The sequence below is a fragment of the Telopea speciosissima genome, chromosome 4 (assembly GCF_018873765.1).
Source record: "Telopea speciosissima isolate NSW1024214 ecotype Mountain lineage chromosome 4, Tspe_v1, whole genome shotgun sequence".
NCBI lineage: Eukaryota > Viridiplantae > Streptophyta > Magnoliopsida > Proteales > Proteaceae > Telopea > Telopea speciosissima.
In genome coordinates, this window is record NC_057919.1 from 57,845,811 (window position 1) to 57,860,214 (window position 14,404).

The following is a 14,404-nucleotide window of genomic DNA, read 5'->3' on the forward strand; positions in this document are numbered from 1 at the left end:
AATTGAAGTGGCTAGTTCTTTGAAGGGATTGTTTCTCTCTCAATGGGAATATGTTCTAGATTTGTTGAGAGAGATTGGTAAATTGGGTACTAAACCTACCAGCGTGCCCATGGATTACAATAGTAAATTCACAACAGATGATACTCCATTATAAGACAGTGGACAATATCAACAATTGGTAGGAAGGCTCATTTACCTGACCATCACTAGACCTGACATTGCCTATGCTGTCAGTTGTGTGAGTCAATTTATTCAGGCTCCTACAAAGGGACATATGGATCTAATTGATCAAATCTTAAGATATATGAAGGAATCCCCAAGAAGGGGGATTTTGATGAGGAATAATGGTCACACAGAAATTGTTGGGTATACTGATGCCGATTAGACTGGAAGCCCCATGGATAGAGATCTACTACTGGGTTCTGTACTTTCGTCAGTGGAAATATTGTCAGTTGGAAGAGTAAAAACCAAACTGTAGTGGCTCGTTCAAGTGCAAAAGCTGAGTACCGTGCCATGGCATCTGCTACCAGTGAAATAGTGTGGCTCCGATTGTTGTTGCAAGAACTGGGGTATGGATCGTCATCCAATCCCGCAAAATTATTTTGTGACAATCAAGCTGCCACCCACATTGCTTCAAATCCGGTCTTTCACGAAAAGACCAAACACATAGAGGTGGATTGTCACTTTGTGAGGGAGAAGGTTCAAGACAGGACAATTGAAACCCTCTAGCCGATATTTTCACTAAGGCTTTATCTAAAAGCTCATTTCAAGATATGATAGCCATGTTGACCTCCGATGACATCTTCGACCCAACTTGAGGGGGAGTGTTGGCGAGATATGGATATGGATCAAGTTTCCTATTCTTGGAAGGATTCTTGGTCAATATTGTGTGAATTTTGGATTTGTTTTTGTTTTCTTTTCTTTTGCTACCTTTGTATAGCAACCCTACTGTATTCCCTTTATTATAAAAAGCAATTCATTCTCTTTCTAGAAGATAAGAAAACTAGGAGATTCATCCCGAGGAGTAGGCTTTTGAGGAAGACCGAACCTCGTTAATTTGTTGTGTCTCTTTTGTGTTTGTGTAATTCATTAACAAAGTCCACTAAGACATGCTGCTCGTACTAAAACCTTCTGTCCCTTCATGAATTTGGCACTCAAAGTGAAATTAAAAATAATCATAGTAAGGAGTCCTAATATTTTAGAGTGCTTAATCCCATTCTTAAACAAATAAGAATATTCCTAATCTCAGTTTTCTACCCGATTTCTATTCGGTTAACCGACGGTTTTCCAGTTTTGAATCGAACCAAATTGGTAATAGAACCTATGAAATCAAAATCGCGTCGTTTTTGTATGGTGAGGTTTGATTCGATTGTAAACGGTCGATTTCAGTTTCGACAATCAGTTTCGGTTCTATTTTGACACCCTTAGAGCTGGCTTTCTCCAGCATCCATGGGTTTCAGTCGTAAAAAATGGGAAGAGTCTTCATCAGCCATAGAGTTGCCCATATCAGTATTACCCCCTGCACCTGAGTCATCCGAAGATAGACGTAGGTGCTTAGGAGCCTGCAGTTGACGGCCAGAATGGGTTGGATCATGGTTATAGGGTTCGTTGGGATGGATCGGGTCTTGGATATGAGGTTGGTTGAGGGGCATGATGCGGTTATCCCCCAAAAGAAGAGAAGACGTATGGTTGTAGGCCACTGGAGTCGGGTTTGAAAGAGAACCACTAGATAGGTGAGAGTTCACCAAAAATAAAAAACTAGATAGGTGAGAGAGAAGTGCCGTTAAGGCATATGAGATTTCTGGAGTTTTTGGGAGGTTATATAATTAGGAGGAGCTTGAGTTGTTTTCTAGAGGTCTCGGTGGTGGGAGGATTAGATGAAGGGTTAGGATAAGAAGATAGGGGTTGATAACGTAATTGGCAAGGTCTGGTCCGATAAGGTAGAAGGGTGGTGAGTGGAATTAGAAGGACAGGTAGGACCATTATCCACAACATCCACAACAGCTGGACTTAATCAGCCTTATCTTCGTTGTCCAAAGAGTGAGTCTCACTATGAGATAGACGGTCCTCAACTCATCAGCAATTGTAAAGGTATCTTCATCATCAGAAGGTTCCTCTTCTGAAGCGAAGGGTTGCTGATCTGAAGCATAGGGTTGCTGATCTGGAAGGGGTGGAGGGGTGGAGGGGAGGAGGATGAAGCAGCTGTTTGGGAAGAGGGAAGTGCCAGCGCCTTAGAATCCATTATCAAATGGGGAGAGTAGAGAGAGAGAGGTCACTCCAGCAAGCAGAAGGAGAGAAACAAAACACACCAGAGCGGTGGAGTAACAAAAATGAGATGAAACTGTATTTCCTTTTCTTATAAGCCATTTGGGTTTGGACTATTGATGCTTGCAAGGCTCACTTTCTCTTTCTCTTTCAAGCCTTGAATCATTTCTCATTTTTTTCTTTCCAATTTTACTAAAATAAAAGTATGAGAACAGAACAATTCCAGCTCAGGATTTTTGAGACCCACAAGGGAATCTGTGGGTAAAGGGCTTTAAATGGGTTAAATGATTTCAGACCCTCGATTTCAAACTGGCCACGTGTCAACCATTGAGGGTCATTGGAAGAGTAGTGAGCTGGAGAGTATCTCCATCCCAATTGATGTGATTATCATAATTTCAAATATTAAAAATATCTTATATACTATATTGGATCAAGAAATAATTACCTTCGTTCACCAAATCAGGTCACCCATGGTGGTGATTGTACGTCAACGCAAAGATAGAAAAGTTATCAATGATTTGGAAATTAGCGCCATAGATATAGGCTGTCTGTCTCTGTGTCTCTCTCTAAGCACACTTGGAGAGAGCGACACTGTCAAGGCTTCCACAGAAGATCCAAGTCTCAGCCATGGGTGAAAAGCAGGAGATAGAGGTGATTCATTCATGGTCAGCTCCAAGGTCTCTCAGCACCTGCCTCATGTACTCCTTTGCTCAGGTACCCATCTTGCCTTTTTTTTTTGTTTTTGATATTTCTTTCCCTGTTCCCCTCCTCCCCTGTTGACGACAGTATCTAATTTTGCATGTTGGCATCTTCGAGTTAATTATGGTTCCGCTTTCAGTCTTGACTTTAGATTCCTTGATTTTAAAGTTTTTCTCTTCTGATTTTGAAATTTGGTTAAGGTTTCAGACTCAGCTGTGGATTTTGCATATTCTTTCTTTTTATCAGTTCTAAGTTCTATTATTAGGACTCAGAGATTATACTGTGGTCCGAACATTGGCTGTTTTTCAGATTCTGTCAATCATTTGAGTAGTTTGAACTTTTAATTGAATTAGATGAGAAGCAAGCCGGTTGTTCCTTTGCTTTGTCCCTCCTCCCCCTTTGTGTATGCATCTTTTAGTTTCAGTTGAAGGTCATGGGGTGTGTAATTCTTCCTCAGTTACCCATCTTTCCTTATACATGTGTTGCTCTTTCTTTACATTAAAAATTGTTGATTTATGTGCCTGGTTGCTCTACCTGATAAAGAAGTAATTTTCTTTATGGAAGTTGCTGATGTAATGTCAGATGGATATTCATTTTCTCGACTTGGTACTTAGTTGTTCTTTTTTTTCTCATTATATTGCTATCCATCTTGGTTGTTGAAGTTTTGGTTGTCCTTTTCCCTCCTAATTTTGTAGAGAGATGATACAGAAGTTCTCGATGAACCGCTTTACGCAAATTTCCTTCGGGTAACAGGTTTGGAGAGGCCCTACCGTGATGAGCTTCTATCCAAAACGGTAAATCAAGTTATAATGTCAGGAGTCTGGTTTATCTTTTTTTCCTCTAGAAGTGTTTCTCTTAAAATTGCATGAATTTTGCATTCATGCTGTATCTTATTCTTTTTAATTGGAAATTGTGGCAATAGTACAAACCTTGTTTGATGAGGAAAGAATGTCACCATCTTATTCATATGAAAAAAGCGTTGCCAAAACAAAATACTCGGTACCAAATTCTGACATTGGCAGCAAGATTCTGTAGACTTTGATCGTATTCACTGTGTTGGATAGTTTTGACCACGGAAACACCAGAACCCTTAATTTGATTTTACTCCCGAAAACATTATTTTCTCACACCCAATGCAAGGAAAGGACCCTTAACATTGACTTACAGAGTATCTAGAGGATCCTGAACCACTAAAAGTTACTGACACTGAATACCCTCTCTTTATTTGATTAACTGTTGAATTTCCTTCCCCAAGTTATCCAAACAAAAGCAGGAACACTTTCTCTAAAGGAGGAGGAAAAGCACAGAAGAATTCCAGCTTTTTTCCTCAACCAAGTAGCAAAGCGTATCCAACTTCCAAGTATATTCCATTGGGAAAATTTTCATGTGCGCAAACATTTATTTGCTTCTTTGGACTAACAAGCTACAATGGCTATTCATCTTTATTGCTGTGTGCTATTGAAATTAAACATTGTTTGTTTATTGCACTTCTTTCTTTAGGTTCATACAGTGATATATATGCTAGCATATGATATTCTCTCGCTCAATGCGCTTAACACTGAAACTGTGTGCATGAATATGAATAGGCTTCTGATGGCAACAAAATCGTAAAAGAGGTGATTTTTGGTCCAGGTGAAAAGAAATATCGGTTCTGCAAGGCAAGTTGTTGATAAACTTTACACTATTTTGTTAAGATACGGACTGAACTTTCCAGTTGATGTATAAAGCTTGCCCAAGTTTTTATGTATGTAATTGTATATCTATCTATGTAGGGAAATGTAATGTTTACCAAGGCTACAGAACTTGGTAACATTGGCTAGTTGTGCAGGTTCATTTGATAAAAACCCCACACTTGTTCACCAGTCAAGATTTATTGAAGAATGATTATATTACATAGGGAAAAAGAGGGTTCAAAGTTATAAAAACTATTAAAAAAAAAATGCGACAAAGGTTGGTATAGGTTAGTGGTTATTTTTATAATTTTCCTCAACTTTGGACGCAATTTTGACCCAGAAGGCGTGATCATTTTGGGCTGAAACTTGAGCACTGGAATAGTGGGATTGATGTGGGTTCCCCCCCCCCCCCCCCTAACATGGACCTCCCAATGTCTGCCAACATGTACCATGGTTTCCACTTTCTTATCTACCATTTTTTGCCTACAGCATATTGCAAAACAACATGTTCCTGGATTGACAAATGATTTGATGAAGAAAGGAAAGCATTTCATTCTGATAAGGAATCCCCTCGATATTTTGGTGAGCAGTGACCTATTCATAAGACTTTCTTTTCTCTCTTTTATGTTTTAAATATTACAGATAACACATTCGAACAATTGTAGTATATTGCGCATTTCCGCAGGAAGATGTTATTCTTAATAGTATTTCTTTACAATGGTTGTCTTTAATCTCATACTTATCCTTAATTTGGAAGAGAACTTGGGAAATTTTACTGTGTTAAAGATTTTAGTGATGAAAAATTGGAATATTTTATTTTGATATTATTCTGTCCCACCAGTTTTATGCTTACTTTTTCCTTTATTTCTGCCTCTAGCCATCATTTGATAAAGTTGTGCCACCATCCATTCTTGAGCTGGGTTTGGCAAACTTGGTCACCATATACAGTGAGCTCAGCGAACTTGGGAACCTCCCACCAGTCATAGATGCTGCAGACCTCCAACAAGATCCTGAGGTTAGAAAGTTCTAAGAATTTAAACATAACTGGATATTAATTATTTTTGGACTTTATATGTCAAACATGGACAAAAAGTTCTTAAACAGAGTTAAAACATGATTGCATATAAATTCCTTGAGGCTTTTATACATAAAGCATGGATTAAGTTGGAAATGGCCAGGGTTTATGTTACAAAATATCCTAGTGGGAATAATGTTTTCTTGATGACATGTTGTGAGATCATACCTGTTGCTATTAGAACTGACATTTTCGGAATATAAATCTTTCCTACATAATCTTGCTTTACTCCGAATGATTTGAGTAATATATCAAGATCTGATTTGAAAAGTAAAGTAGTTTCTACAATGTAAGCAGTTTCTCTTTGGAACGTAATTGTAGAGTCTGACCATCCAACATATAACCTATAAAAGTTAATCTACTATTTGTTTGCTGACCTTTTTTTTCCTGTATCGTCTATTTTCCCTTTCCACAACTACTGTCATGTCTGGGTCTTAGAAATACGACTGTCTGAGGTTGAGAGGTTCTATAAAGTTGCTGATTACACTCAGGGATGAGCTTACTCCTAAAGCAGGTTTCATTGATGTTTCAAATATTAAGGAGAACTGCTATGTTTCTGTGCCTTTTCTAATAGATATAAAAAGCAGAATCTTTGATTGCTCAGTAAGTTGGTTAACTGTAGCATTAATATCATTCGGATGATATGTTCTTAAAAAATATCATCCCGTGGCTGTGGGCTCAAAAGTTCTAGAAGGTATGGAATTCTAATAGAGAATGGAAGTGATGGATTTATTCGGAGCATCCAAACCCTGAATTTTTATTGTTGAATGCTTATGGACATTTTATACTAAATTCATAAACTAAGTGCATTTAAAACTGCTTCTATAAATTTTGTGTAAACTTGAATTTCTCTTATTTGGTCTTTCCGGTTCAAACATGTTTGCTTTTCCATTAACTGGGGATTCAGTACTCATTCACCTATCTGATGATCCATGTGAGGCCTGTCCTATGAGTGAGTTATTGTTTAGAGATCTGATGGCAAGCGAAAACGAATGTGTAACCCATCAAAAACTAAACCATAACATATTCCAAATAGTTCTCGGGTTATAAAAAGCTCTTGTAGTTAATGTAATGCAATTTTTTAACTTTCCATGTAATGCAGGCTGCTCTACGTGGTCTTTGTGATGATTTGGATATTCCTTTCCAGGAAGCAATGCTCAAGTATGAAAATCCTGTCCTTGCTGATAACTGCAAGTCTTCAGTCACATATTGTAACGCTTTAGTCTACACTGGATTAGAGTCGTCAGAGAGATTTTCGATGAGAAAATGTGAAACAGTTACTGTATTCAAAGTACGGTTTCGCATTATCTTTTGTTTAATGGGTGTGTTTCACATGCTTTGTCCGAATTTGTTAGAGTATGAGCTCTTAATGTGCAAGGTGCTTGCTTGTTCATTTTACTTAATTACTATAGACCTTCCAGATGATTTTGTGAGCCAGGGTGAATGCTCATCTGAAATTAAAGTGGTTTATTTGGATGAATTATATTTTGGAGAATGTGTGCATAATGAATTGTTGTATCAAACATTTCCAGATGGGAAGCTGGTCCAAAGCCAATGGATGGGATCTGGGCTCCTTGGTGGTATAAAAGTGTACATAAATCAACTGGTTTTGCATCAGCAAAAACTTATCCATTGGTATGTGATGCAAAAATTTTGTTTCATTAAAAGCATAACTACATGTCAATTATTTTTTATGAATAAATTTGAGGGCATTAATTTCAGTTCAATTTTTTTGGGAATCCTAAAGAGCTAGGATAAATGAAAGCCAGCAACCATTCTTGGTCGAAACCATCATCTCAGATATGCAAAGATTTGGAAAACTCACAACAACAACTCAATCTTATCCCAACTTGTTAGAATGTGGGAGTGTTAGCATATTTGGAGTTTTATTTCTTATTAGTTCAAGCTGGATCTTCTTTCTTTACTTATTTGTATAATCCAGCTTGAGGGGGAGTGTTGGAATATGTAATCCAGAATACCGTGGGGGTATTCTGGTCTTTTTGGGATAGTTTTATTCTTCTTATGTTATTAAGTGCAAGTGGGCTATGTGGGTTTTAGTCCCACATCGTCTAGCTTAGTCTCTTTGTAATTTCCCCTCTATTATAAATAGAGGGGCTTACCTATCAATGAATGCAACACATTATTCTCTCTTTCTAACCCACAGTTCTGCCAACATGGTATCAGAGCAGGTCTGATCTAGGTTAGAAAAAGAGGAAAAAACCCTCCCTTCGAATTTTTTCCTCCTTCCCTCGAGCTTCTTCTCTTGTTCTCTCCTTTTTGGTTCTCATTTTTGCCAAGATTGTCGTTTTGAGAGTCGTTTAGGGTTTCTTGCTTTTAGAAAGAAACCCTAGTTCATCGAAGAAGAAGAAGAACTAGGGTTTCGTACATTGAGTTGCTGATTTGATTTGCTCAGGTTCTGCTCTGCCTTTTTGGAGATCTATTTTCTGCAGTGTATTTTTCGGAATCGATTGCTGTTCTGTTTGACGATTCCTTGGAGATCGATAAAGGTTATTATTGGGAACAGTTTTTTTCTGGCCAGTTTCAGATCTGGTTCTTGTTTGCCGCTGCTTTTATTCGAGGAGTTTATTCCTTGTTGGGTACGTGATATGTTGCCGCTACTTCGATACCCCTGCTACCGTCAATGGTTGAAGAAGCTCTACTGCTATGGTTGGGTTCTTCGATGAATATTGCGTCTGCTGCAAAGGGGTTCATAATTTATTTGCAGACGTGCTGAGATAAATCGAACTTTAGATTTCTCGATTTGCTATCGGTTACTTATCAGTGCAAGCATCTCAGGTTACCGCCCCACGTTAAGGTTGCGATTTGCTGGTATTTCCACTTTGCTATTGTTGGTGAGATCCCTTCTTTGCTGGTTTTCTCTCCCATGTTTATCTCCATGGTCTTACATAGTTACCGCTTCCTGGTTTTTCCCTGGAATTTCATGGTTCATGGTGTCGAACGCTGTATTCTCCGCTTCATCTTTGCACTTTGCCACTGCCTTTTCTCTGGTTTCTGCCTCAACAGTTCCTTTCTCGACTGCCACTGTTTGCACCTCTGGTTGCGTCTAGAGGAAGGAGCTGATGGAATCATCTTGTTACCCTCACCCACTCTCAACTCCTTACTGCTGAGAAGATGATGGTATCGTGGATCGTGGTTGAAGATGATGGGATTTCCATGATTTAATTCTTTCTTTTATTTCCTGATTTCCATATATGCCCCTGCCTTTATGTCTAATTCAATCAATATCCTCATGAATTCCAATGTTGCGTAACAGACTTTTATCCTTTTTTAAATCCTACTTCCCAGGTTTGCCCCTACAGTTTACTATTACAGTATTATGCAATATCCTTTTGTAATGGGTTTTTAAATTTACATTATTTACAAGATTGCCACTATCCATAGCCATTATTTTACCTATTGCATCCCATTGTTTTTGGTTTACCAAAAACCCCTTAAATTCTGGTTTATTCCCAGATTGTCACTCCTCCCTTAAATTTGGCCATGCTTTATGCATGCATGGTTTTCACTTAAATTACGGTTCTGCCATTACCTCTTGCAATTGCCTATTGTATTCTTGGATGGGTCCATCCTGAACGAAATTGGATATTTTTACCCGGGTTCCACATCAATTGGAGATTGCATGATGTAATTACAGCATTGCCATTGGGTATACATATGTGTCATATTATTGCTTTGGTGGGCCTAGATCACATCAATTTGTTTTTTGGCAAATTGGTACTTACATGACATTGAGGTTGGAGTTTGTTTTAAGGGGGAGATTGGAAATTATTGAGATGTTGGTTATATACCAAACTGCCATTGCCTTTTTTCCGACATTTCTTCAAAATTCTTGAAGTATAGTTGCCCAGGTGGGCCCCAAACACATGTGGGATTTATACTTCTTTGAAGGTTGGACCTTACATGGTGGTTGTTGGCTCCAGTGAGGGGAGGTTAGAAACTGATATTGGGATTCTTTTTACCTACGGCTGTTATTTGCGGTGCTCTTGTTTATGGGATTTATTGTGATGCCCGTGCTTTGAGATATTGATAATTGGCCGTTATTTGTTCCCGTGTAATGCTACACGTGAGGGGGAGATTGGAATTGGATATATTACTATTTGCATATCTGCTCTGCATAAGTCATCAATTGGAGAGTCGTACCTTTCTCAAGATTATTTCAGTGAAGATTTATTATCAATTCGTGTCTTTAGTAACGTCCGAAGTTGCTGACCTCCATCTTTTAAGCATTATATGGTGTTTTTAAAGATCGACAGGAAAATTCCACTTTGTGCGATTGAATTAATTTTTCCTTTGAAGATCGAGTCTTCCTTTATTAGAAATCAAGTTCCGCAATTATTGGAGAGCATCTGTCATCGTTATTTATCTGCTGTTTTTGGATTGTGGTTGATGTTATCTATCATCCAATTTTGTTCGTTGCTAATGGTCCGACACAACGTTTTATCTACTAATGCTGCTGATGTTGATGTGCTTGGGCTGATATTTCTGCTGGTTTTATGATGGCTGATTGGAGTTTCTCCAGTGCTCACTGAAGTTCTCTCTGTTTCTTCCTATTTTGTTCAAGTTGGGCATTTGTGCTTTATATGCGCCAACTTGAGGGGGAGTGTTAGCATGTGGGAGTGTTAGCATATTTAGAGTTTTATTTCTTATTAGTTCAAGCTGGATCTTCTTTCTTTACTTATTTGTATAATCCAGCTTGAGGGGGAGTGTTGGAATATGTAATCCAGAATACCGTGGGGGTATTCTGGTCTTTTTGGGGTAATTTTATTCTTCTTATGTTAGTAAGTGTAAGTGGGCTATGTGGGTTTTAGTCCCACATCGCCTAGTTTAGTCTGTTTGTAATTTCCCCTGGGCTTACCTATCAATGAATACAACACATTATTCTTTCTTTCTAACCCACGATTCTGCCAACACAACTAAATGGGGTTGGCTACATGGATCCTTTCAAGACAGTATGGAAAACTGAGGTCCTCACAAGGGAAAGGGTAGTAAGAGAAATGAAGATTAAAAATGAAGAAATGAGTTAAGAAAAGTGAGAAATAGAAAATGAAAAATGATAGTAAGAGGAAAGAGGCTAGCCTAGGAAAACAGGAAAATCTTAGCTAAATGGTGTCGACAACGTCGATATTTGCCCTCCAATAGGCTCTATTTGAGGTCATACTTGGCACAAGCCCCAGCCTATGCATACCATTCTTCACAACCTCACCTATGGTCATTGTAGGCCTGCCCCTAGCTCTTTTAGCTCCTTCAATCGGGATCAGATCACTCCTCATTGGGGCATCCCTAGGCTTCCGTTGTACTTGGCCAAACCACCTCAGACAACATTCTCAGAGCTTGTTGCTGATCGGTGCAACTCCCACGTCAGCTCTAATGTGTTCGTTCCTCACTTTATCCTTCACAGTTTTGCCACACATCCATCTTAGCATCCTCATCTCTGCTACACATAGCTTCGCTATATGGCACTTCTTAACTGCCCAACATTCCGCCCAATACATCATAGCTGGTCGGACAACAGTCCTGTAGAACTTTCCTTTTAAGTTTTAAAGGAATGTGACGGTCACACAGTACTCCGATCGCCCATCTTTAATTCTTTGCGAAACACTATACACTTAGGTGACAAAAAAATCATATTTGGACTAGTTTGGACCAAATGTAAATTGAAAAGTGGTATTTGACACAGATAAGTTGAATCAACCAACGCCTGATTCATGGAATCCCATTGCACTGTTGTGAATCAATGTCATAGAAAGATTGTCATAGTTTACCTTTGTCCTAACTTTGGCGGTTTCTAAATTTATGACACTACCAATGGTTATGCTGTTACAAGAACACTTTAGATATACCACAATGATTTCTACTACCTGGTAATTACTCTTGTTCTGTCATATGTAGTGGCCAAAAACTCCAAAGGACATGGTGAATTTAGCCAAAAATACACCTGGAACCAAATTCTGTTCATTAAGTTTATAATCCAGTGATAGATGTTACAGGAAATATCATCAGGATGCCCTCAAAAGCTCTGGGATCTTGATTGAACAACATAGAATCATTTGGGTAATGCATCTGAAGACTGGTTTAGTAGAGGAAATAGGGTGGTTAGTTTCTAGAATTAAGAGAATAGAGAATGCAAGCAAATAAACCAGCAAGTAACACAGCAAACAGAAACAAGAAACACATTGAGTCCAACCAATGATGTAAACAGAGTGGCATTTACCAACCTGGGTTGACATTGCTGTAGAACCAACTATAAGAGGTAGGATGAAGACTTGAATACTTGTATATTCTTCACATCAGCTGTCAACTCAACTGACATTTAATCAATTGATACTTTTTTTTTGGGTGAATAAAAATTTCATTACCAAAAGTGCAAAGGAAAACAGGGGGCCCCGAGGGGGAGGAGAAAAAATAAAAAGCCAAGCCCTAGCTTAGCTAGAGGCCAGCAGAAGCAGCAAAAGAAACATTACATAGGCCCAAGGAATCAACAATGAGCCTGTTCCTTGGGGTGTCAGAACAACAAGAAGAAGGAGCTAGCGATAACTTTGCTTTAATTTCAAAGGAAATGGAATCCCAAATCTTCTGATATGAGCGAGAATTGGAGGCCCATTTCCTGATATTGCGCTTCATCCAAATGTGGTTGAGAGTTGCACAAAAAGCCATTTTTCCGATTGAGTCACAAATAGAGTGGCCAACAAAGGTCATTTCAATCCAGATCCATTCCCTTGAGAAAGGGAGGATTCTTCTGCGGGTAGGCCAACAATTGGTCAAGATTCCTTTCCAGATGGCAGCAGCAGTGGGTCACTCAAAGAAAAGATGATCCAAGTCTTCAGTATTGTTCCAGCAGAGGCAACAAGCAGTAGAGACTAAGATCTGTCTGGTGTGGAGGAAAGCCTGTGTTGGGAGGCTTTTGGTGAAGATTCTCCAGGCAATGAAGCAGTGACGAGGGATATGATGCTTGAACCAAAGAAGCTTACGCCAAGGGGCCAAAGGGCCTTTCAGATGGATGAGATTCTAGGCAGCCTTGTAGGAGAAGGAGCAAGAATTGTTGGTCTTCCATGTAACACAGTCACCTCTTGCTGCAGGCCTTCTGGGAATGGTAGGGAGCTCATTCCAGATGAGACCAAGGGAGGTGGAGGAGGAGGGGGGAGGAGCCCAGCCAGCTTGATCGATGATGTCAGCCACTAAGGATAGCCTGTTGAGACCCGAAGCATAAATGATTCTCGGAGTGACCAAGTGAAGAAGAATTCCCATGGGGTGCCAATGGTCCAACCACAGGTAGGAGGAGAGGCCATCATCAATAGTGGAGCAAATGACTTGGAGGACCAGATGACGGCTAGCAAGGATCTTACGCCAGACCCAAGAGGCATCAGATAAGACTGAAGCAGTCCAGATTGAGTCCTGGCGAAGAAGACCTGAATATACCAGTCGACCCAGATACTTTTCTGCTTGGAGGCAATCTTCCAAATAAGCTTGATGATACCTGCAGAATTCACTTCTTTTATTCTTTGAATGCCAAGACCGCCTTCTTTTTTGGGAAGACACACAACTGCCCAACTGATAGGATGCAGGAATCTAGAAGATTCATTGCCCTTCCAAAGAAAAGAAGCCATGAGGGACTCCAAGGATTTAATAACGGATTGAGGGAGCCTAAAGATGCCTGACCAATATATGTTAGACGATTCCAGAACTGATTTGATGAGAACCAATCTGCCAGCATAGGAGAGAAGCTTGCCCTTCCAAAGCTGAAGCCTCTTCCGAATAAGATCAATCATAGGGGTGGAGTGGTGAGCGGAGAGTCTTGCCGGGATCAAAGGGAGGCCCAAGTATTTGACTGGAAGATGGCCTTCGAGGAAACCAGATTTCTCCAGGAAGGCTGATTTGTCCAACTTTGAAACCCCTGCAAAGAATAACAGGGACTTGGCAGGATTGATGCGGAGACCTGAAAGCTCATGGAAGTGCTGGAGACAAAGCATGATGGACTCAAGCAAAGCAATCGATGCCCTAGAGAAAAACATCAAGTCGTCATCAAAGGCCAAATGAGTAAGCTTGAGAGCTTTACATTTGGGCATCGGAGAAATAAGCATCTGATCAGTACTAATCTGGATATCTCTGGAGAGGACTTCCAATGCCAAAGTGAATAAGTAAGGGGAGAGAGGACAGCCTTGACGAATGCCCACCGAAGCACCAAAATAGCCTGCCAGGCTGCCATTAACCAAAACCGAGAACATTGGTGATGAGATGCAAGAGGTAATCCAATTGACAAAAACCGAAGGAAACCCCATGTTGGTCATTACTTGAGCAATAAAATCCCACCTTTGCGAGTTAAAGGCCTTGTGGATATCAATCTTCATCAGGATAGAAGGAGCATGGTTTTTCCTGTCAAAACCTCTCACAATGTCATTGCACAGAAGGATGTTGTCCGCAATATTTCTGCCAGGAATGAAAGCAGATTGGTTGTCACTGACTAGCGGGTCCACAACACTTTTTAGTCTTCTAGCAAGAATCTTGGCTATAAAGTAGAGCAGGTTGCAAAGGGCAATGGGCCTGAAGTCATTCATAACATTTGCACCTTCCTTTTTCGGGATGAGACAAAGGAAAGTGTGGTTGATACCCTTGATTTGACTGGGATTGAAGAAGAAACTCTCAATGGCGGCAATGAGGTCAGTTTTGATGATAT

At 39.7% G+C, this 14,404-nt stretch overlaps 1 protein-coding gene across 1 annotated transcript in view; it reads left to right on the forward strand.

The window, feature by feature from the left end:
- Nucleotides 1-2,835: 2,835 nt before the first annotated feature.
- The window catches only part of LOC122660399 (branched-chain-amino-acid aminotransferase-like protein 1), a 30,648-nt gene continuing 19,079 nt past the window's right edge, over nt 2,836-14,404 (forward strand). The window contains exons 1-7 of the mRNA XM_043855696.1: nt 2,836-2,979; nt 3,660-3,758; nt 4,551-4,622; nt 5,127-5,219; nt 5,515-5,652; nt 6,815-6,873; nt 7,245-7,347. Coding sequence (XP_043711631.1) covers nt 2,893-2,979; nt 3,660-3,758; nt 4,551-4,622; nt 5,127-5,219; nt 5,515-5,652; nt 6,815-6,873; nt 7,245-7,347 — 651 coding nt within the window. The 5' untranslated portion in view covers nt 2,836-2,892. The remainder of the gene's footprint in view (nt 2,980-3,659; nt 3,759-4,550; nt 4,623-5,126; nt 5,220-5,514; nt 5,653-6,814; nt 6,874-7,244; nt 7,348-14,404) is intronic.